General features: G+C 42.8%; 1 protein-coding gene across 2 annotated transcripts in view; it reads left to right on the top strand.

The window, feature by feature from the left end:
- Positions 1–9,586: 9,586 nt before the first annotated feature.
- unc5b (unc-5 netrin receptor B) overlaps positions 9,587–27,071 on the top strand; it is a 58,901-nt gene continuing 41,416 nt past the window's right edge. For both annotated transcript variants that reach the window (XM_069144975.1, XM_069144974.1), the window contains exon 1: positions 9,587–10,375. In XM_069144975.1, coding sequence (XP_069001076.1) covers positions 10,288–10,375 — 88 coding nt within the window. In that variant the 5' untranslated portion in view covers positions 9,587–10,287. The remainder of the gene's footprint in view (positions 10,376–27,071) is intronic.

Raw genomic sequence — 27,071 nt, 5'->3', positions numbered from 1 at the left:
TGGTGTGATGGGAGAGCATGTGCAGGCAAACAATGCGTGCCCACACCTGAGGCTAATAAGATGACTGCTGGATGGCTGTACTGCGAGGTCAGCTCCTGTGTTATCCATCCTCTGTCTGCAGAAATCCAACCTATTATTATCAACTTGATTGGCCGTCTAGTCAGACACCTAATAACAGGGGCCGCTCTGCTTGCATGAGGAATGTGGAAAAATTGTCACTCGGCTGCTCCTCTGACTTTTCTGTTGTTATTCCTGGAAAGGTAAATTATAAAATTAAATCCTTTTGACTTGCTGGTACTGTGCTGTAAGCCATGATGCCACCCTGCTGTGCTGTCATCTATAATGGGATGCTGCTGAGTCTTGTCCAGGCTCGACACATTGATTTTGTGGTGGATCGACTGTTTCATCATGTATTTGGTAGAGAAACATTAACAAGTCGCTGCTGTGAAACTTAAGCGGAGGTGATCTTTCCTGTTTTTGTCTCTACATCTTGCAGTTTGATTTCAAAAGTGTGTTTTGTAATAACTGCTGAAAACCACTCAAAAGTGTCAGGCAAAACTCAATCATTTCAAAATAACAGATGGCTTAATGAATCTGAATATTATTGAAACTAGAGCGGACTGATCGGCAGTCCTCACTCACTCACTGCTACATTGAAATTGCTAAATTAACCCTCGGAGCCCTACAGACAAACTGTACTTTCAAATCCACATCTCTTTTTTATTCATTGCAGCGAGGCAGAGTGAATATCAAAGGAAACTATGACTTGACTTTTCCAATAATGTTAGTTGCTTGTCTATATATCAAAGTGTATATATTTAATCATAGCTACAATCTGCATACAGAGCTGCGTCCATCTCCTCACCCATTCAGCCTGATTTATAGTTACGTAGGCTCTACACACAGCCTGAACTAACCTGTGCAAGAGGCCGATGTTTTGTGAGCTGGTGTTTCTCTCTCACTGTAATGACACTGTTAAAAAGCTCGTTGAGGGGGGGTTTCTATACCACTGTGTTGAATATTTTCAAGTACTTTGAACAATGGCGAAACTGAAACTGAGCAGATCATGTCAGAGTTGGAGCAAATAAATGTTGAACAACAGTGTGTACGACCACTGAACCGAGGCAGAAGGAGGGGTGAATTTTCTGTGCTTGTCCAGCCACTGTGAAATTAAGGACTGTGATGCTAACAAGTGGACCGATCAACAATGCGTCACCACAAAGTGTTGTTACATTTTGTAAGCTTACCTCTTGTTTGAATTACTCATGAACACGTCTTTGCATAGGCATTAAAAACATATCACAAAATAGAGCAGAACCCGAGCTTTGCATTGATGCTATTCAGATATTTGTACCAAAGTAATCATGCTATGAAGACAGATCAAACGTCAGCAAAGTAATATCTTTAGTCATCTTCTCCTATATTCACACTCTGGCTTCTTGGTTGCATGAGTCACAAAATGTCTGTCACTTCACAATGTATCACATTTGAAAACAAGAGGGGCACTTTAAGAGCACAGACCTCTGCCAAGGCCAACAGTCCACTCTTATAATTGGGGCAATGTTACAATTGTGCTGTTTCTGCAAGATAATGTTCCACAATTAAGAAAAGATATGTCTACTGCCAGAAGCTTATGGTGAGATACATTTGAAAACATAACCATTTCACGAGACACAATAATCACTATAATCTGCAAATATCAAACAATGGAAGATGTGGATAGCCGAGACTGTTCTAAAATAAACAAAAGCCCCAAAAAAGATCACCATATAAGGCTTGTTCTTATAACTGCCAAGAGCGTAAAAGTAAAGTGAAATTACCATGAAAGTTGCCTAGCACTTATTAAGTTATGTCACCAGTGTGATATATTAGATTGGAACCATATTTTCTGCAAATCCCCCCCCCCCTTCCAAATATTAAGCCGTTCTTATGTAGCATGGTAAGTGTATTCTGCCTTGTCTCAGTAACAATAATCCCTTTGTACATTGATGTTACTCACAAATAAAACATATAAAACCAACATGGTTATGGTTTGCTTCCACCACCCATTCCTGGTGGCAGGCAGAAGTGCAGTGGTGGCAACTCTTGAGTATTATTTCCATCCATAGCTGTCAGTGTTTCCCACCAGATCAAGGCTGTGATTAATAAAATGCGCCTCCTGGTCCCCTCCAGCCTATTCTCACCTTCTCCCTTCACACTGCTTTTACAGCACATGCTAGTCTCCCAATGTTTGCGCCTCTTTCAACACATCTCCTTATTCTCATTCTCTCCTTCTGGATAATGTGGTTGCTCCTTTTCAACCTTCCTACCTGCACGAGTAGAGAATTTCTTTCTCATTCTCCCCTTTCTCTCTTTACTGCTCTCTATCTCTGCCTCTCCGGAGCCCTGGTAAATGATGCATGGTAGACTCACAGCCGCTGAGCAATCATTAGTGAGGTGGCGCAGGTGAACAGGAGCGATGGATGATGAAGAGAGAGAGGGATAGAGGGAGTAACAGAGGACAGCAAAAGTCATGTTTCCACCCCGAGGCGTTTCCCTATATCGTCACAAAACTGGAAGTTGTTTGTGTAAAACACTAGTCCGTGGCATTTCTTATGCCAGTGGTCATTAATCTACACACATAAACACACACACTGACACACCAACACACAGGGACACAGAAATGAAGCCATAATGTTGCACTCAGAGATGAAACCCTGACTTACAGTGTCCTAAAGCCCTCTGCTGCCGTAAAAAACACAAGTCTGGACTGGACTAGCATCGAATGTGCTGAGCAGCAAATATTATGAAGTGTACATAATGCTTCCCTCATGAAATATCGTTACTCAACAATGCCCTGACGCCCCTCATCATAAACAAAATTTGGGTTTATAGTTCATATCAGGCCTAATAAACTGAGGCATTACCTGACAAAGGCCCGCAGTGGGTAAGAAACTCCTACATATCGAGCGTACTGGAGGCAGGAGGAGTTTTTCTTCTTCCCCTCCGATCAATCAACACAAGCTATTTTGTTTGATATGACAGCGATATTGTGGTTCGTAATAGCTGATGATTTGGTTGTCGGCTTGATAGCTGCCAGCGTCTCTACTTTCAACAGATGTTAAGTTTAATTAGTGTTACTGCAGCTCCGAGTCTCACCACCTCGCAGCAACACATTCACAGCATTTGCACGCATCTTTCCGTTTCTCTGTTTCTAGCAGCTCATACAGTATATTGTTTACAGTATGTTGAAACACATCTCTCCCTTATGTGTGTCTCAGTACACCTTTAATTCAGCAGATACTTTGTAATGTCAAGTGTAATTGATTGTGTTCTATTCAGGTGGGTTCATTTCAGGCTCCTGGTCTGTAGTGGTTCAGAGTATGAACAGTACCAGACTGACTGGTAAGACAACTGAGGCACTGGTAAAAAAACTTGTTTCACCTGCGCTTTTCCTGCTACACGTTCTTCTTCTGTCTGAATAAAGCTGTGACAGACATCTTGCTGTCACCGTGGGTTCTTTCAGCCCGAACACACAACAAACAGCCAAAGTACAGTTTGTCAACGTGCTTATTCAACACAAACAATATCTCCTGCCGGGCATTCGAGCAACATGCCACACGTCCTGTCCGCAGCCAGCCTGCTGCTCAGTGTCCCCAGGAGTCAGCGCCGTCTGGTGACCTGCTAGGTGCTTTTATGTGGAGAGAGAGAAAGAACTAGATTTACTGCAGCTGTGCTAATTAAACCTCTTCCAGTCACTGTTCCCTGAACCACTCCCCCAATCAGTCCCTCCTGCAGCTGAGCCAAACCATGCCCCACAACCACAAAACTGTCTATAAGACAGTTATGATGTGTAAAATAAACCATATACAATCATCAGCCCTGAAGCTGCTGAGGGTTATGCATCCCTCACTTTCCAGTGGAGGGTCCCTTAGCTGTGCACATTATAGTTACATGCCTTATCTTAACATAGTGGAGATATGAATCAGTTGTAATCTCCTCGGGGACTGGTCTCTCTTTCGCCACTCTCGGTCGAGTATTCAGCACAAACGATCTTGTTGCTCCTCGGTCTGCTGTTTACTAATGATGCCTGTGTACGGCTGAGGGGAGAGCTCCATCTGATCGTGACCATTAGAGAACAAGATGAGCATTAAGCATCCTATCTTTCCTGAATATCAACATACTGTTTTGACATGGAGGTAAATCCAACAGTGCAATCATATCGACTGTGGGATATTTGGGACTGATCAATTTCCCATTTAGAAATGTGTATTTTCTGGAGTTCTGTGAGGATGAAAGATCAGGTCTACATTTAAATCAGCTCTCCTAAATTTAGATAAACTTGGGTAAAAAGTTTTGAATTCATTAAGCAGTAACAGAACTGATCTTTTAAGTGTATGAAAACTATTTTCATTTGTTTGTCAAGGTGCTGTTTCCGTACAGTGTGGAGTTAGATGTATATTAAAAGCAGTTTGCAGAGAGATTCTCTAATTTTCCATATTGTTCTGTCACCTTTCATTTTATTAACTTTTTTTTTTTTCTCTCCCAGAAGCGAACGGCCAGCAGAGTTTCAGGGGTAACAATCAGTGTAATTGTCCTAAGTCTGACACATGCAATCTGCTAAAAGCCCCGGAGCCCAAAGGCCCAGGTGTACCCAGGGATTACAACGGTGGAGGACAGGTGAAATCGATGCACACTGACAGGAGCACATACACACACATTCGTTCTGCCTTATTCTCAAAAACACACAGTCAGAGGCATATACAGTATGCATGCATACACAAACACAGCAATAAACCTCAGCATAATCAATCTGCATATGTTCACATGTATTCGTGCCCAACTGAACATTGCTTGGTTTAGTTGTTTACAGTTTGAACCAAGACTCTAAAAATGTTATAGTCGTTGAGTATTTGTATCAATTAAAAGATATTTATCAACAGTGAACAGCACACTGTGGGCACTTCCAGTGAAAATGGGTTGTATTGAGGTCTGTGGATTATCCAGAGCAGTAGAAGAAAATTTATTTAGATCATTTGCAGAGGTTAAACTAGCAATACCAGTCTCTGAAAGAAAAAGTCCTGAATGGAATGTTTTACATAAGTAAGAGTAGAGAAAAATTAGTAGCAAAACATACTTAAAGTAAAATGTAGTTGTTATGTAGCAGAATGGGCATTTTTATTATTATATTATTAATTAAAACACTTTGCATGCTATTCTTTAACACCCACATAAGACGCTATCTAGTACAAAGCCTTAGCAACAAGGAGATAGTGTGCAGCATGTTGCTGGGGTTATTAAGTGAGGGCCTGATTTCTTTGGTGTTTTGTCGAGTTAGGACCACGACACCTCGGGAAGGCTCAACAGCAGTCCTGGCGTCCCAGAAATACTCCCCTCAATACTCACACCCACCACCCCTGCTCTCCCTGTTTTACATCTAATCTAGTATGACTTGTGCCTACATACTTTGGAAACATTATCTTTGCTTAAAGCCACAAGATTATGTATGTTATACACGATCACCAATACCATTCCTTCTTCACCTATATTGTTTATTTAATATTACTTTCACCAAAGAGGAATGTTTTTGGTGTGGTTTGGCAGCAAGATTATGGAACAATTAGGAGCCCGATTGTCATGAACATGGTAGAAGAATGTAGCACAAGGGTCTCCAACTTTTTTATTCTGAGAGCTCCTTGATCTACCAGGTAGATGGTGATCTACTGATGGGAGACCCCTGGTGTAGCATGAGCCAAGGAAGAACCCATTTAACTTTTGAACAGATCTATGATTTTTTTTTTTTTTATTTTTTTTTTTTTACTGTCATTACCTTTGAGAGATGGGGCATTTGGCCAACTATAATCCAGTAAATGGTAAAAAAAAAAAAAAAAAAAAAAAAAAAAAAAAAAAAAAAAATTCAGTCGTCACAAAACATAGGTCATTCTAGAAATATGATGACTCCATATCACAATCCACATCCACAGGTACCAGTAAGCCTCCGGGCTCCACATGTACTTGTTCAAACTTAATACAGCAGCAGTTATTATGGAGCACTCTGGGACAGTGGTTTCACAGGGGAGAACTGGAACTGTTACAATAGCTGAGATGTGAGACTTTAGCAAGGCACAAATATATTTTGACATTTTCTAATAGTTTTGGAAATTCAGTACATCCAGCCATATATAGTCATTACAGTTGCAGATTTGCATATCATGAAAGACTGGCCTTGGCAACTCTAAATGGCCTTCTGGTTTAATGTGTAAATGCTTGTGGTAATGCATTCATGAATTATAGTCCATATATTTTCAAAGGTTTTGCTTGGAAATATTATTAATATGTAAATGATTGAGCAATGTCAGCTGTCATATGAAACGAGTGATGTAATAGTGCAAAATTTTCCCATTAAAATTTTGGCAAGTAGGAAAATAAGTAAAGCACATGTTGCTCAAAATTGTACTAGTGCTTGGTACTGAGTAACTTTCAGCTGCTGATCTATAGAAACTAGGGAATTGTTTCTTGAAAAGACTGAGCACACATTCTGGAAATTCTGCAAGATGAATCCGTGATTCCCCATGCCAAACTCTAATGATGGATATTATTCATTTTTCCACAGATACTGTTTTCTTGGTCAGCAGAAAGCCTGCAGATTGGCTGCTTTATTTTCCCTTATTCACTACTACCAAAATCTATTAAACACGTTCTCTGGTCTGCAAGAAATAATTAGTCTACTGGATAGGTCAACTTAATCATTCCTGAAAATAATATTCAATTATCTCCACAGCAACTTCTAGAGCATGTCTCCTATTTTTAGACCCCCCCCCTCTGTTTTACAAAGATAGGCAGTTTGATCCTTTTTATGTCAAGCCTGCAACACAAAGCAACGGAGAGTCAGCGGTGCTAAACATTCCGCGATGGATAACCTATTATGCCTGAATAATAGCCCCAGCTTTCTTATTGTCTCTTCTCCTGTATGATGCACCACATATGAGCTCCATCCCACTCGATTATGGCTCTCATTTCCCCCAGCTTTCCTCTCCAGTCTTCCATTGGGTGCCCTTGACTTATATCTTCAGTTCGTCTTAGTAAAGGGTAGGACAAAATAATAACTTATGGCAAGTCAACTTTGTCATTATCTGGGTAATAATCAGGGATATGTGTTGGAGAAAAAGAAGAGAGGGCAAATGATCTAATTAGAGCTTGCATAATGCAAAAATCCTGCCTGACCTCATCAAGGTAGGAGACGTGTCAACATATTCAGTCGTCTAAAAACTGTCAAACGAGCTCCTCCCCACAGGAGAGCTACGAGTCCCTGCTAAGGGACGAGGTTTAAAAATGAAAGAGGATAATGTCACATAAGTATATACTTAATGTACTCATAATGCAGAGCACAGAGCTATTATCAGAGAGAACAGACCGGTGAAAGTGGTACAGAAGCACAATCAGAAACTACGGCATGCACCGACATGTAAACAGAAAATGCATTTGCAGCTCCCACGAGCGAAATCCATCTCAAAACACAACTTGCAAACTCCATTTCACGCATAACCTCTCTTGCTCTCACTGTTTCTGTCGGGGTCTCCCTCTCCATCCCCGTCTCTGCCCCCCCACTCCCTCCCCACCCCCACCCCACCTCTCTCCCTCTCACTCTCTTACCAGTCACAATAAAGACTTGGAGGAAAAATAAATAACTCGTAGTGTATTCGTTGCTCCAGGAGACGGCATAACTGTCATCTGAGGAGGGAGGCAATGGGAGTCATCACTTGTCCAGACGGATTATGACCTTTGAAGTTGGATTTGAGCAAAGTACAGCAATGCTGTTCTGTTGCCAGCTACTGTCACATCTGAGAGAGCAGCCTTGCTTTGGGCTCAGCGGCATGCATGCATACACACCGGCTCTCTGTCTGCCTCGCCCCGCGCTCTGAACCCCGGGCTTCACTCTGATACTCTGATGTATCTTTTTTCATCTTGAGCATTTTACACTTTTAAGTGTGTCCAACATCAAGGTAAAAGTCATGCAGGAATAAACCTCGCTGACCATCAGTGTGAATCAGAACAGAAGGAATGAATGTTAACCGGGAGCCAGACAGCGATACTGCCTGTAGAGAGAGATGTGGGATAAAGTAATATTCTGTGACATTTTCAGGGAAATAAATAGCTGTTTTTACTCTTTTAATCACACAATCACACCAAAAAGCAACATGAAGTTTTCAGAAACAGCTTCAGTGGTCCTCGACATAGATTCTCTGGGGCTTCTCTGGAGGGATGAACATAATTCTTCCAAAAGATAGTCACTCATTTGGAGTTTTAATGAGAGAACTGTCGGACATATTGCTCTGAAATCTCTCAGATGTTCCACTGGGTTGAGTTTTGACATCTGTGAAGGCCACCACATACAGTTTACATCATTTTCAGTCATCAAACCATTCGGGGAGCCCTCATGATACACACTATCTGTTCTGGCTGATTCTCTGCTCATTTACTCTGGTTTTCCCTTTAATTTTGTAACCGATGTGTACATCACATGCCCAGTTGGTGACAGCGTTTGCATTGATATGTTGTTCTAAAATTCAATGTAGCTCAGGTATCTCACAGGAAAATCTTAGGTGCAGAGAAAGTGGTGTGTTTCCTGCCTACAGAAGCAGAAGTGTTTTTAAATAGAATTTTGTATGAGTAATGATCGTCTCCATGGCTGAACAGAACAGAGAAAGTGGGACCACCTGTAGAGAAACTTGAACTTCACCATTGTCAGGTCTTGTTTTAAATGACAGTTGATCTCTGGAAATGTGAAGCAATAAAGGACTTTGCCGATATTAAAAATGAAATACCTCCTTACCTACCGCCTTACTTTACCAGCTTCACCGCTAAAGTAATGATCACCTCTTCATCACCCCCCCCCCCCCGTGTTGTACACATCATACTCTACCAGCACCATCCAGTCATACAGGAAACGACTTTCACAATGAAGAGGTGCTGCAGAAGATCCAGCCAGTCCTCCTCCTGATTGCGGATGGTCTCGTTTATGAAAGGGTGCTCTCTTGTGGCCACTGAGAGTAAAATATGACCCAGAGATGCGGACAGGCTGGATTGACAGGATATAATATGTTCTCATAAACCAAGACTGGTGCTGCTGGACTTCTTTTATAGACTCAAGACAGCTATCATATTCATATTAGGCAGAGGCAGCAAAGGAAAGGTTGATCGTCCATTATTACATTTATTTGAATTTCCATGGATTAGATAGATAGATAGATAGATAGATAGATAGATAGATAGATAGATAGATAGATAGATAGATAGATAGATAGATAGATAGATAGATAGATAGATAGATAGATAGATAGATAGATAGATAGATAGATAGATAGATAGATAGATAGATAGATAGATAGATAGATAGATAGATAGATAAGAAGGAAACAAAAGAAAGAAACTCACAATCTTAACCTTATTCTGCAGTAAGACCTTGGTGCCTGCTGAATCCAGAGCGGATCTGTGCGCTCTGGGGTCCGGGTTTTCTATCTCACCCCTCACATCTAGTCTATTTCCTCCTCGCTTGCTACTAGTTTACCTTCACTTGTTCAGCCTTCACTCTGAGAGGAGGAGGAAGATGATATATGATTGGCCAGGCGGGGACTGGTAGTCCGGAGGCTGGCGTTGTGAGCCGAGCGTTTCTCCCCGTGTTCTTGTTTACACCGCGCGGACGGGGACGAGACAAGACACCCGGGGGGGCCCAAGACAAACTCGGGAGTCCAGTGTTTGGTGTTTGCGGCTACCTGACAGCGTCTCCCCATGCTCTTATTTCTTGAAGTTTCTTTTCGCAGGGAATCGGACCCCCTCGATTGATTTGATCTCTCCATTCGGAGCAGCGATGCGTCAAACTTTTTGGTGACTGTCGTTGCATCTCGCGGCTCCCAGCCAGGAGCTGGAAATGAAGTCTATCAGGAATAGTCCCGACAAATTGTTCCTCTATATTCACAGGGTGTGATATCTGCGTGTCCCTTCAAACTTTGATTTCGGACGGAAAATTACGCCCTTTCAATCTCCCTGAGACATCCACAAGCTGCTTGGTGATGGATGTGTTTTGAGCGTTTCTGGTTGCGTCAACATTGTCCAGAGTCAACTATTTACCAAAACAACGGCACCAACTCAATCCCACAATTACTGGACTCGTCGGTGTTTGACTATTTCCTGAGAAATCACTCAGGGGAAAAGACTTTGTTGTACCGGAGTCCCTTGTTGTATCTAAAGCTCCGCAGGTTACGCGCGGTGGACAACTCGGAACGTTTCGCAACGGCGTAGCCAAAAAAGATGCGTTGTGTTCGGATGCAGCGTGACCAAGGTCTCGGTTCTCTGGTTCTTCTCCTCCTGGTCGGGGGACATGTCGTGTCTGGCACTGGTAAGTTTGAAAATTAAAGATCAGTTTGAACTGTAATTACTGTGAAATACGGCACACATGGCGAATCATTAACACACACACACACACACACACACACACACACACACACACACACACACACACCTGTGCGCACAGACATGCAATGATTAAAAAAAATAATAATAATTTATTATTAATTTTTAACAGATTCATTCAAATAACTAAAAATATTCGGACTTTCTGTATTTTACTAAAAGTGTCCAACCTCAAAGTTACCGTCAGACCTGCAGCACTGCTCTGTGGGAATTTAACACAAATCCAATATTGTTATATTGAAGAGTTAGCAGGGGTCTGTGGTCGCCTGCTGACCAGCACTTTTTCACCCACAGCAAAGCCTTCAGTCTTACAGTAGACCTGAGCTGAGAGCTTTCTTTCCACTTGGAGCGGAAAAATCAAACTCCCCTGGTGTGCAGGGAGTAATTAAGGTTTTGCTCCATGCCTTCTTGGCCTCTTAAAAAAAAAAAAAAGCATTGGAACAAGTAAGACAGAATATTTGAAATGCTTCGGGGGAAAAAGATTCTTTTATTTTGCCTCTCTCTTTCTCGTTGCAAGATTCAGCATCTAAATTTAGTGACACTTGTTTTAACCTCAGCTGTACAAGTTGTTTTTGAAATGCTGAACTCCTCATCAACAATTTATTCCTTGTGAATCATTATTTTATTAGACAACGTACTGCAGTCTGAAGAGAGCAGGCTTTGATCGGAGCAGAGCAGACTTTTATCAGTGGATTGCCAGTGTTAATGCCATCAAAGACAGCGGCCAGCTCTCATGGAGATGAAATTGCTTGGCACACTGGGCAGGTCACTGCTGGTGATCTAATGGGACAGGACCTGGATACCAAGGTGACACGTCCTGTCTACAGTGTTAGAAAAATGATTTTTCTGTGTTGCCTTGTATTAAGAGGTGAGCCTGGACATTTCCTGCCCTCCTTTTGTCAGATCAGATTGAAACACAAGGCAGAAATCTGAGGGTTTAGTGGATTGTGGATTAAGCTCGGTTTACAGACGGGCAGAAAAGAACAATGCAGACATTGGTGCAGGATCTACACAAGCTCTGCTAAAAGACCACTCCAAGAAATAAGTCTCACACTGTGGTGACGACCTCAGTTTTTCCTTTAATGACAGCAGATATCTTTTGGAGGATACACTGTCTGTCTGCCAAGAATGTGACCATTTCTTTGAATGCCATTAAGAACCCCCGCCGTACCTCCCAAAGTCCTCGTGTGTGTTGTTCCCTGAGCAGGCGAAGCAGAAAAGCAGCTTATGTTTATTAAAATTGTGGACCGTTTGGAAATCCTTGCATGAGAAATGAGAAATGTTGATAAAGACAGTTGAGGACTGCAATGAGGTCCTGATAGGGGAGCGGAGGAGGAGGGGGATACAATGGGACAATGGCACCGTGTGCCCCTGTAAAGTTTCTGTCTGGAAGAGAGGAAGGCAGAGATATATTTAGGGAATTCATGATGGGACAGACGGATTGCATTTATCTTCTCTGCCATTGTGTGTAAACCTTTCCTCTGCCGCCTCCTCCCCTCCTAAAGATCCCTCCTGTCTTGCTTTCTGCCTGTATTGGGGATGTGCTGAGCTCACACTTCTGCTATGGTGCTCCTCTTTCTGTGTTGTCACACACATTAATTACATAGCCTGCCAGGAACACTTGTCTGGGGTCACTGTCCTGTTGTCCACTGCCTCGCTGTATGTGTGTCATTATTAATGACTTCATCCGAATTATAAAAGCGACATACGTGAAGTGTGTTCATGCACAGTTTGTGACCCAGAGATGACCAGGTCCCCGGTAAGACCTTAAGGGATGAGGGCAACAGACCAGAGTCCGGACTGGGAGGTCAAGACAGGAGGAGAATCAGTGTGAGGCCAGTGAGGGGCAGTCGAGTGTTCAGAGTTAGGCATGTCAGGCCCTCCCAAAGAGGGCTGGATGAATAGTGTCACTCCTCAAGAATGTGCTGTCTCATTTGTGTTAAGTGTGGGAATCCTCCTCCCGAATAACAGTGCAGTGACTGCAAGAAGACTCACATTCGTTAAAATTACGTGATCTAGTTTTAGATGCATGAATAGAAAGGAATGTGTCAACAAAGCTAACCTTAAACAAACACCAAAGTAGATTTGGCTTCAAAGACACTCAACAGATTGAGATGTCAGATTAGATTAAAGTGTCTCTGAAACATGTAAACATCACAAAAGTGCTGCCAGGCTGTTGCCTCTGCAGAGATTTTGGACAGGTGGTTGGGCACCGTGATAAATAAACATACGGACAGCTCTCTTTGGGCTAGACTAGTTCCACAGGAAAGTCCTGCTAGCAGACCAGACCGGGCCACACTCTGTCCCGAGGCAGTGCATTAGTTTTATGGCCGTCAGGCAGCAGGGGATGGGATCGCTGGCCAGCCACTGCCCTCTCTGCTGTATTATTCATACGTGCAAAGTGGTCTTTGTTAATATTTAAAATGTGCTTATGATGCTCAGATTCTTGACATCAGAGACAGCAAAGGAGAAAGAAGTGGGAGGTGAACATCTGCTCAGCTCTCATGGTGTAACTGACCCGGATGGCTACAGGAGGTAGTGAAGAATTTTAGGGTACCAATAGGCATTTACAGACTAGATAAAAGAGTGGCAGTTTGAGCAAGTGTCCCAATTGCAGCCGGGAGTTGTTGCAGATGATGCGTGTGAACTAAACAAGAGAGGGGCTACGCAGGGTAGCGCTATCCATCTGAAAGCAAAGAGCAAAAAACGAAAGAAGAGATGGAGGAGAAATTAATCTGTTAGAGACACACGGACAGATTGATCTCAGGGCATGGCTTTTAAATATCCTTTATGAGAAAAGAGTGAAGACGAAAATCCATAGCTGTGGCATTCATGCATCATTAAACCTTTGGCACAGGCCAGACAACGAGGTGGTGAGTGGGGGCAAAACTATGTGTAAAAGAGTGAGAGGAAAGCAAGCGATGTGCAGCAGGATCAGGTCAAAACAAAAAAAGCAAAGCAACAGACGAAACAGTGGTTAAGAAAGGAGGATACTGTCAAGGAGGGGAGTGAAGAATTGAAAGTGAAAAGAGAGACACAAATCCACTTGGGGGATGTTTTTATTAAGGCTCTTATCGATGGAGAGAGTTCACAGTATTAAGAGTAGACATGTTTAATGCTTTGCCAATACTGTGCATGTTAGACCAGACCATAAATCTTCAGCAAACAGCAAGGGTTCTGTAGGAGGGAAAAACACAAGGTAAATGGCGGCGGGAGCTGACTATAAAGACTCGAAAGAAGAATTACCAGCAGGAGAAAGTTTCGAGAAGAGATTGGCAGTCTTGAGATGAATATAGTTTTAAGCACAGGTCATTATTTTCCTCCGCAAAGACAATATGTTCTCAAGACATTTGCAGTCTTGGGTAATAATGATTTAATCAATATTGCTGAGCCTGCCAACTTCTTCACTCTGCTTGTTATTTAAGAAATACTGTATATAATTATCACCAGATGAAAGGTATTTAAATATTTCATGTAATGCCTTCTTGGATTCTGGTTTAAACTGTCTTGTTTATCTCACACCAGATGCTCTCTCCTACCTGCGCGCCTCCATAAAGCAGTGACGAAAGACTCAAATTAATCCAAACATTTAAAGCCATTGATGTTGGAAATTTGACCGAGCTGTTCATTGCAAGGTCAAACAATTTTTCTAGTAGTAGCAGAAAATGTATTTTTATTCTGTCATTGACTTTTGAAGGTTTTGTTGCTGGATAAAACACAAAGATTATGGCACAGATTTTGACACAGACAACAAGTGGAGTAAAACAAAAATGTGGAGTGGTAGGAGATGGATGGATGGATGGATGGATGGATGGATGGATGGATGGATGGATGGATGGATAGATGGATGGAGGAGGCATAGTTTCGGTGGCAGATGGGAGCTGAGTGGCTGCTCTGCCGGCAGGACAGGGCACCCCCTGCCCTTCCATCCTGCCCTGTGGGGGGAGATGGGTGGAGCAGACAGGGAAACAGGAAGAAAACCTCTGTGGGGTTCCATTGTGCTTTAGATGAATAGGAGACTCCAGAAAGCTTTTTCTGCCTCTTTTGTGTGGGGTAAAGGGGGACAGCAAGAGAACACACACACACTCATTCACAACTTCAACAGGAGCTACACTTGCGTGAATGTGTGCCTTCGAGGTGTGTTACTGCTCAGTGCTGCATCATGCGGAAGGAAACACACCTTCTTATTTTAAGCTCAAGCATCTGGGATTCTCCCGACAATTCATATGCTAAGACAGGCTGGGTGACATCTGACGTCAAAAAGATAGCACCCACACACCACACCCGGCCCTCCTCCCACACACACACACACACACACACACACACACACACACACACACACACACACACACACACACACACACACACACACGCATACACCCACTTATGCAAAACAGAGCCACATCCTCTGATGAAGAGGTAGCATTTAAATGTATAACAGTGGAAGACCTGCGGGTCACTTGGGAGGAGTGAGTGAGTTAGTGGAGGAATTTTCATTTAAAATCTCAGCAGCACTCTGAGCATCGTGACCAATAGGATCAGGAATCACTGCGGGGGGTCATGCCAGATCCACAGAAAGCCCCTTTACCCCAAGACACATGCACACACACACACACACACACACACACACACACACACACACACACACACACACACACACACACACACACAGGCCCACAGATCAGAAGCAGCATCAGCGTTTGATTGGCTGTGCTGTGGTCCAACACTCTGCGTGTGTCCTTGTCTGAAAAAGGGAGTTTTTTTCAGACCATGTAGATTCCCCTCATCTTCTTAGCAGCGGCTTTTTTGTCTTCAATAGGCCGTTGAGCCAAGTCCACTCTGAGCTTAGACTGCAGCCAATCTGTTAATGCTTGTGTTTGTGTGCGTTTGTATCCACGTGTGTCATGTTGGCTTGGCTTACTGGAGGAAAATTCAGCTTAAAGTGTGATGGTAATACACTTTCCATCAGGAGAGGAAGTAGGGGAGGCAGTGGCAGTTAGTGTTAGCTTCTTTAATGAATTTGGTGTACAGTACAAAGCTACATTCCACCACATCGACATTAATAAATTGCTATCACTTGTCCCCATTTCCCCTTTCTCTTCCTCCAGTTTCTTGATAGTCTCATCAGGCATATTTATAGCTTCATAACCTCACATATACCAACCTCTGTCATCCATATCTCTCTCACTCCATCATTTCTTTTTTTTCTTGGCGGCTCTCAGGCGGAGTTTGGGAATTGCTCTTTAGAAGGCACTGTGAAAAATCCCATTTCTCTGAGTGTAACGCTTATTAGGGTCCCATCTGCCCTCGAGGTACTTATGAATGTGGGGGGTGTTTGGGTTGTCGAGGGTGGGTGAAGGAGGAAAGCTTTGTCATGCCTGCGTGTAAGTGGATGTGGGTGCCATTGGGGGCTTTGCGCGAGGTGGGAAGGGGATCTTAACACTGCCGAGCATACACTGAGCAGCTGGTGTGTCTAAAGTCGGGGAATGACACATAGACCTCCCCAGAGAGACGGGCGTATTGAGCGTACGTGTGCATATCTCTGGCTGAGAAAAGGAACGGAAATGATCCCACGTCCTTCTGTCTGTATGGCAGGCAGCTAGGCAACAGCAGGACTTTCAAACAACTTACAGTCTTGTGGGGTTTTTTTAACTCCTTTGTGTTTTAAATCAAGGGGAATGATGCTTAATGAGTATGTTTGTAAGTGTGTGTTTGTAGAAAGGGGGGTGAGGGACGGCTTGATGGATTTGGTGTGATTGGCTGCATGTCAGCAGTGTGCCGCTGTTATTTAATGAAGTGTTGTGGAGTTAAAGCATCTTGTTTGTCTCTTAAGCTCATTGTCCCTGTCAGTAATAGGGCGGTGATTGGCTGCAAAGGTCAACAAGGGCAAAGCCAGGCTTTCCTGTGCTCTCCTTTAACCTCTGCTCTCCTTGTCTCTCCTTTATTTTTCAATCAATGCCTTTCTTTTCATTTTTGTTGCTCCTTCCCTTTTCTTTCTCTCCCTTTCCTCCTCTTTAAGTTTGATCTTAAATGATCATGCTAAAGGAAAAGGGCCGCTCTGCAGGATCTAGCTTTATCCTGAAAACATATGCAGACACATCCAGACAGCCACAGTAGCTGCAATAATCCCTGCTTCTGCTTAGACACTCTTGGATCACAACCACAGCAAAAAGAAGAGTGAAAGAATGAGATCTGGCCTCATCCACCCTTTAATTCCTCCACCCGTCTTCAGCTTCAGGACTTAATTCTTTGCTGCTCCTCCAGAGGCTTTGACTGAGAGCGTCCAAACACAGATTCAGTTCTCGCCTTGGATGCAGGTCTTAATCAAGGGCTGTGTGTGTGTGTGTGTGTGTGTGTGTGTGTGTGTGTGTGTGTGTGTGTGTGTGTGTGTGTGTGTGTGTGTGTGTGTGTGTGTGTGTGTGTGTGTGTACACCAATGGGAAACCAACTATATTACTTAGGTATTGCTTCTTTTTCTGCATGGGTCACAGTGGGGTCACACTCCTAGTTTCAATCAGCACACAGCTCGCGCACACACCCATCTCTCGTGTTCTGGCAGCCGTTCTGATTGCACAGGAGGAAACCTGGTTTATTCTCCGGGTACATTCACCATGCCAGGTGTTCAGCGATGTACTCTGCAAAACGCTACCAGGCATCAGCCGCTGAAGAGTCAGAAATCGTTTTAAATGAGCGCCATGTGTGAAGTAGAGGGACAAGATCTGATATACTGTGGCAGATGTACCTGCATGTAATTAAGGTTAGATTTAAGTGTATGAGCTCACACACGCATCAAGTGTGTCAGCGGGTGTGTGTTCCAAGCCTCTTACCTGCTGCTGACCAGATGGGCCCAACAGCCGACCTCACGCTCACCTCTCCCCGCCACTCTGCTTAGATTAGCCTGTGAGCTGAGCTAAGGCACACGGGCATTATAATGGATATATGAGGCCCCCCTCCACTGCAACACTCAATCACACTCACACACACGCACACACACACACACACACACACACACACACACACACACACACACACACACACACACACACACACACACACACACACACACACACAAAGTACATGTACAGACCTCATTCTTCAGGATATTTAGGAAGATATGCTGTTTTTCTCTCTCTCTCTCTCTCTGTGTGTGTGTGTGTGTGTGTGTGTGTGTGTGTGTGTGTGTGTGTGTGTGTGTTTGTGTGTGTGTGTGTGTGTGTGTGTGTGTGTGTGTGTCTGTGTGTGTGTGTGTGACTGGTTGGGCAGCGCCCATGGCCTGCTGTTTATGGGGATTATAAAAGCAGATGGACAGCCATGCTGACTGGTGAGGGTTCATTAACTCTGGGTGTCTCTGTTCTGACTCGACTGCTGCTGCTGTTGCTCTACTCCTCTTGCCTCCAATCCTCTCAGCAACAAGAACTGACGTGTGTGTGTTCCTGTTTTGTGTGTGTATTAGTACATCAGGTAGAGAACGTACCTCACACAGGCAAAGGAAAGTCATATAGATGTTTATCGATTGGCGAAAGGTGTGATCTTGACGTTTCTGCTTGATTGTCTCATGTGGAAGTGGTGCAGCGGCTGACGCTTTCTTGTTTCGCGCTCTCTGATGTCATTATCTTGAACTGCATCAAGATTGCATTGTGTAGAAGCATTTCATGTGTTGCCTTGTATTAAAGGAGGATTTTTGTAACTGAAAAACAGCAGAAGAAACATGTTTCATATAGTTCTACTACGGCCGGCTGAGGACCTGTGATTTAGCATGATGCAGTGGGTTTTCAGCAGAGAACTATTTCCATGGCATTTCACTGCTCTGCTGGGGGAGATGAATAGGTATAGTTATAGTGGATCATTAAACACCGAGCGGTGTCTCTCCGTCTATGGCTTCAACCTTCACGCTGCAGCCAGCTCCTGCCCTCCTCTTCTGCGGCTTAATAAAAGAAACATGGATCACATAGGGACAGACAGACATACCTGTGGAGAGCCAGACAGACAGACAGGCAGACGGACCGGCAGACTCCGGGACAGATGGGTTGTTTGGAGCCTCTCTGTGAGTCCTCAGTGCCGTCAGACAGAGAGAGATGGAGAGAGGTAGAAAACACAGGGAAAATGTTTAAAAACAAAAGGTGTTTGGTAATTAATGTTTGTTTTTATTATAAAAAAAAATAAATAATAAGATGTTGTTTTCTATTAAATATCAGAAGTGATTTTGGTTGTTAGAAATTTCCAGAGCCTGAGGTGTCGTCTTTAGATTGCCTGTATTGTCGAGCCAATGGTCCCGCACCAAAGATATTCAGTGTGTGATGGCATGAAGCAAAGACAGGCAGCAAAGCCCCAGATACGAGTCTGGATGTGAAATGTTTCCCATATTTGCTTTATAAATAACTTAAAGGAGGACTTCAATGGTGCCAATTTATTAGGAAATTACACTTGTTTACTTTCTTGCTATGAGTTAATGAAAGGACTGATACCAGCAACTGGTTAGCATAATTTAGCACAAGAAATAGTAGAGCACATGACCTGTCATTTTGTATGCTTCTATTTTTGTATGAATTAAAAAATAACATTCAACATGTGAGTTAGTGAGCTTTCGAGGTGCTAGATGAACTGTTATGGACAGAGTCAGTGGAGCAGTTTGCCCTGTTTTTCGTCTGACAGGCAGAAGAGTGGTAACAATTTTCTCGTCTAACTTTTAGCAAGAAACAAGTATTTTGTAAAATACCAAATTGCTCCTTCGACTTATTTATCATTTGTCTAAATTATTGTTGCCTAATTTTCTGCTGATCAACTAATTGATTAATGAAGAAAATAATGGTGACTCAATATTGTGTAATTATGGCATCTTTTCTTTGATTCCTGCATTTGTGTGCCTTCTTTCACATCATCATTTTCTCACAGTTTACAAACACTTTCCAAACAACAGATGCTGCCAAACTATTGAAAACAACTCTTAGATCACCACCTCCACTTAACCTCGGAAGTAAAGCGCGATCATCAACAAGTACCTTTCCAGTGTTTGGTCAAATATCCCTGTAAAGGAAACATATCCGAGTTCTACAGTGAACCAGCAACAGATTGTAACTTCACTGCTGCTCTGAAGCTCTTTGTGATGAGATGAGGGAGTCTTTTTGTTAGATTTAGGTTAGGAGACTATGACTGGCAGAAGGGAAATAGAACATTTACGTGTGCGTGTCACTGTCCACCCACGCCTCTGTCAGTACCACGGAGTGTGTTCCTGCATCTGCGCTCATGATGTTGTAAGAGTGTGTGCGGTGATGTTGTCAATCATGGCGTCCGGTGTTTCTGTTCTCGTGAGTGTGCGTTTGTGAGTGACAGTTATACAGCGGTGTTGAGTGTGTAAATCTCTTTGCCTCTAAAACTCTCAGCAGTGGGCCCTACATTAGCACAACAATTTACACATCTGTCCTGAGGCAAAGAACAGGCAACTCTGAGTATAATGAAAGCCTCAGTCAGAGAGAGACTGTGTGTGTGTGTGTGTGTGTGTGTGTGTGTGTGTGTGTGTGTGTGTGTGTGTGTGTGTGTGTGTGTGTGTGTGTGTGTGTGTGTGTGTGTGTGTGAATGACTCTGTAAATAAGAGACAGAGGAGGTTTATTAAAGCCCCACCACCACTCACCATCCTTTTGTCCTTCTATTCTCTGTATCCCTCACCTCCTCTCCCCCTCGTTCAGTCAGAGGACCGATTACATGCCTCTGTCTCTCTTGTCTTTCATCTCTCTCTGTGAAGAGGAGAGGAATGAAGGTCTGTGGCGTGTAATTACACAGAGACATCCTGGATGAGGGCGTCTGTCTCCACAAACAAAAAAGCAACCCCCTCTCCCTTTAAATACCTCTTGATAGGGGGAGATCTTAAAAGAGACATTTAACTGCCTTTGATCCAACGCAGGGCCCTTGTCTTTACCTGCCACTTACGGAGCCCTAATAAGTCTATTTATTTCATTAGAAAGCCTGACACTAACATGCATGGCTCAGCTCCAGCACCGTGGGAATAAAATACACATCTCCTCCATTCATTTTAAGCGGTGAGTCATAATCATGACACATTTACAGGCCGGTGTTCCAATCTTACCCATGAGTCATATTGTTGAATGATTATGGAAGGGTGGATTTTTATGGGCTTACATTGGTATTGGCGCAACCTCTAATTGGCCCAAATCACATTTGCATTCTGGGAAGGTAATAATGGGGCTCTTTGGAGGCACTTTAAATAAGAAAGTCACTGCACACTGACTTAATTCTGCTCATAGAAGTGCTGATGCCTCCAGATGGCTTTTTTACTGAGTGTAATATGGCCATTTTGTGCATGATCATACACTTTGCCAGTAGTTTGGGAACAGCTAACTTGCTAGCAACGCCACTGGTCTCTTGTTATTCATTTTTGCAATATAATGTTTTAATTGCTTCTTATTTCACACTTGCAACAGAACGAGAAATTCAAATAAAGCCAGCAAATATGGTGTGCTTACAGAAATATGAAATAGGTGTTGAAAATAATGGGTTGTTTGTTAAAAAAAAAAGGTTGTGGACAAGTCTGTTTCTTTTCCCCCCTCATTCTTTAGTGCCTTTTTTCTTGTTTTTGTGTAAAGTTGTGTTTGAGTGTAGCAGACAGAGGTCATATATGAGGTTTGACATTCTGCAAAGATCACAGAGGTCAAGCAGCTTTCTGTTTGAGCGCCTGAATGTGTTTAACGTCTCTTTTTACTTGTGTAAATCCGCCCCTATTCAGGAGACTTAACTGTTTCTCTGTACTCACAGGGAGATGAAGTGAGAGTTCCTACGCAGCTCAAACAGACTTGGTATTAGACAATAGACAGAAGTCTTCCATGGCACTTAGCTGAAGTTGCTGAATAGACCTGGAGTGGTGTAGCCATGCAGCTGCTAGACAATAGCCGGCTCAGCAAAAAGGCAGCCGGTGACCTCGGGGTGTGCCCTGGTCCTGTCCACGCTGATCCATGAAGCCTCTACACAGTCATAGAGTCAGCACAGGGAAATCCACAGCAGAGAACTGCAATAAACTCAGCAAATCAACCAAAATCACAGTTTTGAGTTGTAAACATGGTTATGCAATACTGGCTGCTGGTGGCTGATATTTAGGGAGTAAAGGAAAACCAAATATAGTTTCTCAATAGATGATAGAGGCAACAGATGCTTAGCTCAGTCTGTTAGCAAAGTTTAAACCTACTAACACCTCTAAGTTTGTACCAATAAACACAGTATTTCAAGTTTGTTTAATTCATTCACAAATAGAAATGTGATAATAGAAAAGTTATGGGGAGTTACTTGCTGGAACTGGAATTTCTTGGCCGGATGTAGTGACTCATCACCACAACGATGTTACGCGCCCACCACATTTCTCACAATGTTGTACTGCTCCCTGAATTTTTAGTTAAGGTGAGCTTTTTCTATATAATCTCATAGGAGTGTACAATCTGTGTGACATTGCAGTATCAGCTTGCTCTGTAATGCTGCTGCAATTCCCCTATTCACTTTCAATTCCTGCTCGTTTCCCCATCTATTTTTTTTTTTTTTCAAGGAGGCCGTTGCTGCCGGTGATATGTTTCAATGAGTGTGAATCAGGAAAAGAATTTACTCAGTTTGTCTGTTCAGCAATCCATAACATCGAGGGAATCTGTCTTTGTTTGAGCAGGCAATAGGAAGCATTTTATTCTACTTAATAATAGCAACTCTCAGAGCCTCAGACACACTCTTGGTTTCCCAAAATAAACACCATCATCACTGTTACACTCCAAATCAAACACGACTTCACACGAATCCCACTATCAGGAATGAAAACAGCCAGGACACGAAGCTCCCCTCCCGGCATTTGATCACGAGCGGTCTCCCCTCCTCCCCATTTGTGTTTATTCTGGAGATTATTTTGACCTAATCTCTTTAGAGCATAATTCAGATTAGACTTTGTGCTATTATTATTGCTATGTCCATTCCCCACTGTCCTGCTGGGATTTCCTGACTGCCATGGCGCTCCCCTGTTTGGAAAATTGATTAAAACTACTGGCCACTGCCCTAGATAGCGCAGGCTCTGGAAAGTGGATGAAAAAATAAAGGCAAACACAAATGATACAGTCTTGCATTTTTTTTAAACATGTACACTCTAATAGAAGTGTGAGAACAACAGTGGCAGCCAGTGCAGAAATTCCCCTATCATGTATTTATCCTGCCTCGATCCTACATTAAATCAGGGATATTGTTTGTTTGCTGAAACAGTTGCTTTGACCCAGCAGTTACCAAGAGTTTTTAACTTGAACAGCCATTCAAAAAAGAGAAAACAGTGAGGCTGTATTCCTGCAGTTAAAGCAGAAGTTCCATCTGTATTTGAGCTGCCATATTGGCCTGAAAGTTGCTCAACAATTTGATATTCAGATGTCATGTTTAGTCTGCATTTTTGAGGCGGTGTTTAAACACCATCTGCCTTTTACCTCTGTCTCTAAACTGGGGAATCTGAACCAGACAACCCTTGAATAAATTATTGTATGTGCGTAAAAAATCTGTGAGTGCAGAAGATAAAAGTATATTCCCTTATCTTCCATTTTGTTTGTAGTAAAGATGATCTGATTTTCATTGCTTTTGCAGTATATAGTCTCTTTTTATTTAGCTATTGTGACAATTGAGCAAGTTGACAGAAAATCATGACATAAAGTCTGTGCCTTTCCTATATGATGGTTTTATTTCTTTTATTTGAATCTGTTCTCCCACTAGTAAGCACCTTTTTACCTTTTACACACACAAAACATACATTAGGTCCCTCAGTCCCAGAAATACACAATCTGCACATTACAACCTTCCAGTGCCCCGCTTTGCTTGCTTGTTTTTCTCAATTAAGATGAATTATAGAATTGCATTGGGAAACAGGGACGAGGAGCACTTATTGTGACGTTACCCCGAGGCACTCAGTCAATGAGAAACAAAGTGCTGTGGATATTTTAGTCTCAGGGCCTCACACCCCTCAGATTCCTAATGGACCGCACAATATGCAACTTTAGCCAAACGTACGAGAGCCTGTTCATAAGGGGAAGAGAGGGAGAGGGAAGGTGAGGTGAAGCTTGGATTTATTGCTCATATGCAAAGGTGGAGGAGATGAAGGAAGTGAGACCGTAGAGGCATTGGGGGCTGTTTGTGCTAGCTGTTGGGGACTTGAAGACAGACAGGGCTGCAGTGTACATTTCATTACTCTGCTCGCCTCCAGAGGCCCGAGTGTGTGTCATGCGGCCCCTTTTGTGGGCATCAGAGCGCCAGATGATTAGATGAGCTGCAACTCGGTAAATGGATGCTATTGATCTCCACACCTTGTTATATAGAACACCTCAGAACATGATGAGTCTAAGACAAGACGGCATGATGAATCTCGCTCTGTCCAAAATTGCCTCTTCTGCTCAGCTAACTTTCTTTTTCATCTTCACACCCCTTAAGTACACAGGTAGCTTCACTTCATCCCATCCATTCTGCTTCCCCGTGTCTTTCCCTCTCCTTTATTATTTGCTCTGCTGATTGCTTTCAGTGTCTCCACTGCAATTAAAATGATTGGAGACTGTGTAATGTATATTAATATGCTTGCACTTTTAGAGTAGTTTAGATGTGCATTGTACTATAATATTTCACGGGGGGGGGGGGGGCATTAGCTAATCTCAGTGTCAGGTAATTAAATTGCGATCTGTTGTTTTTCTACATGCAGAATAGTTGTGTTCTCTCTGGATCAGAGTGGGGCCACCTGGGAGGAGCATATCATACATGTAGTAGGCAAGTAAGAGGTCAAGGGCCGCATTGATTGCTGGCCACGTTTTATCAGTGTAGTGTAAGGTCTTAGTGAAGCAGGGCCATGAAGGTATTATAATATTGAGCAGTGAATCCTGGGTGCCAGAGTTAACAGATGGCTGTGACCCCTGACCTACAGATTTGCACTGGATAATTTGTAGTGTTTCAGGTTGGCACATTATGAGGGCACCAGTGTGAGCTGTGATAACAGAAGAACCAAAACCCCAACATAATTATTGAATTTCATTAACTCACCTCTGTGCTGTTAGAGTTGATAAAGCCACGATGTCTGTCATACATTTTGCTTCATGCATATTTGCAGGGAAGCTGCACACACTGTGTCTCATTACATTCACATCAGTCATGTGCTGTTTGCTTTTTGGTCTGATGCTGGCGTGTTAACTGTTCAAACAACCCCAGTCTTATTGTGTTGCATAAGATGCTGTTCATAATACTAACAGAAAACCATGGTTTCTGTAATCTGATTGAGCACCCATACACTCACCTATATGTTCCCCCAGCACCTCACACACACACACACGCACACACACGCGCACACACACGCACACACACACGCACACACACGCACACACATACACTAACAGCTGGTTCTTTGTTGTTGTGAAAAATGGAACTTGTGAAGTCAGTCATGCTGACTGGATTGTAAATTGTGGGAGAATTATAAACACGTTATGTTTGCAGACTGCCTTTGTGCTTCACGACCGACCCAACTGACCGCAGCCGTATGAGGGTCAAACTGATCTATTCTTTCGGTTTCCAGTGCAGAGTGGCCGTTCAAGAGCTGTGCTGTTGTTGCTCTGTGGGACAGAGGTATTAGAACGGCTGAACCTAAACAAGTCCCAGGGGAGAAATGTGGAAGTTTAAAGCTAATAGTGTTGTAACTTCTGCATATCATACAGTCACTCAAACTCTATCAATTTAATGCTGCTATAATCTGTACCTTTATAAACACTGCCTCTAATGACTAAATGTAATCTAAAAGGGATAAACCTACAGAGAATTATCTTCACTCTCTGTTGTTCCCCTCAGCTCTACGCAGTATTTTAGCATCATAGATATTTGGATTGCAACTTAACTGTTTTGGTTGACCTAACCTCTCACATCAACACTGTTTCCAGCTGCAGCCGGCTGCTGTTTTCAGCAAAAAAGAGCTGAAAAGCCACTGCATGCTGCCCGCCCAGCCCACAGACAAGTTAGTGACTAGCCGGTGAACATAATGGAAGAACGAGCTGAAGAGACAGGTATTTTCCTCAAGTGGTTGAGACCAAAATCAAAGTGAATATTGAGCTTTGTCCCAAATTGCATACTTATGTACTGACATTCACTATTTTGAGTGCATGAGTTCGTTTACACGGACAAGTATGAAAACATGCTGGACACTTTCCACACTCAACGGTCATCATCGTGGCTACGTGGAGGACAGGGAGGGACCACCGATAAAGTATTTTCAAATTAAGGCATCTGAGGAAGCTGCAGCTGTTGTAGAACACCTCACAAAAGTGTTTATTTTTCACTAATTACCACTATACTGCTGCTGGACAGAAGGCATTAGTATTTTGAATGTGTTCGTTAAACACGAAATCACATTAATTTCTGGGTAAAATAATTAAAGCCAGCAGACATTGGAAGTTGGAAGGTGATGCATTCAAATGTTACGGTTCTTTCTGTTAAGTGCAGAAAAGCAGTGTGTGATTTGAGACCATAGTCCAAATACTACACAAGTAAGAGTCCTCACATGTAAGAGTTTATTACATCTTGGTGTACTAAGGGAAGTACGCCATGTGGATCACAGTGATCACATGACTCTAAACCAATGCTAATGTTGCTCCATATACATTTACGCTAAATGTTTGAACAGGCAACTGTTTGCTTAAGTTTGTGCCAACTTTGAAGATGACAGTATATTGCCACTGTTGTGTTTACAGCTTTCTGCTTGCTTCAAATGACCAAAAAAATCAGGTAAAAGTTTTTTACAGTGAGAGTTTATTATAATACTTATGTGTAAACAACCTGTTCAGTCAATACATGCAGGTATCGAAGCGGGTCATGAGGGTGATTTACCGACAACTGACTATATGACACTAGAGAACTTCTGTCCTTTAAAAAGAAAATACTGTTTGCCACTTTTAAAATGGACAAAAGCACAAGTTCATGTAATATAAAGACTCTTTGGATTTCAGTGTCCACTATATATATCACAAGAATATATGGAGGTGAGGAAGGTATCTTTTTTGGCAGGAGTTTATCTTCTACCTATGTTTCACTTAATTGTAAAGACTTTGATGGTGCATCTTTGGGAGGCGTTGGGGTTTTAAGGTCAATATTCTCTGAAGCGATTATACAAAGTTAATCGATGTGAAGCAGAATAATCCAGACTATTAAAGGGGCGATGAGCGTCTCTCTGTGTGAGTGTGTCTGTGTGGCCACAAACCCCCATACATCACAAATATTTTCATAGATTTCCCCAATAAACAGAGCAAAATCTCATCAGGTCATGTGGTCCTCCATATGCTGCACGTGTGCTCTTGTTAGAGCTGTTTGTGCGAGAATCCAGCCGACACACAAACACCCTCCCTACCCGTCAGACTTTTTGTTTTTATCCGTCACAGCGATGCATTCAGCAGCAGACTTGTTTTTGCTTACACCTCATTAGATTGAAGGCAAAGCAGCTGCAGTAATCACACTTGCGTGTACATTTATTAGTTGTTTTCACCCAGTTCTGTCTTCCCACCTTTCTGCCCGTGAACTCATTTATCTAGTCTATAAACGAGTTTCTTTCTTTGGCTTTTCATCCTTAAGTAATCAATATTGGTCCTATGA

This window comes from Embiotoca jacksoni, unplaced genomic scaffold (assembly GCF_022577435.1).
Source record: "Embiotoca jacksoni isolate LCO1_2020_lvr unplaced genomic scaffold, fEmbJac1.0.p SCAF_12, whole genome shotgun sequence".
NCBI classification, from domain to species: domain Eukaryota; kingdom Metazoa; phylum Chordata; class Actinopteri; family Embiotocidae; genus Embiotoca; species Embiotoca jacksoni.
The sequence above is the reverse complement of the archived record's forward strand: the minus strand, read 5'-3'. Positions and strand labels throughout refer to the sequence as shown.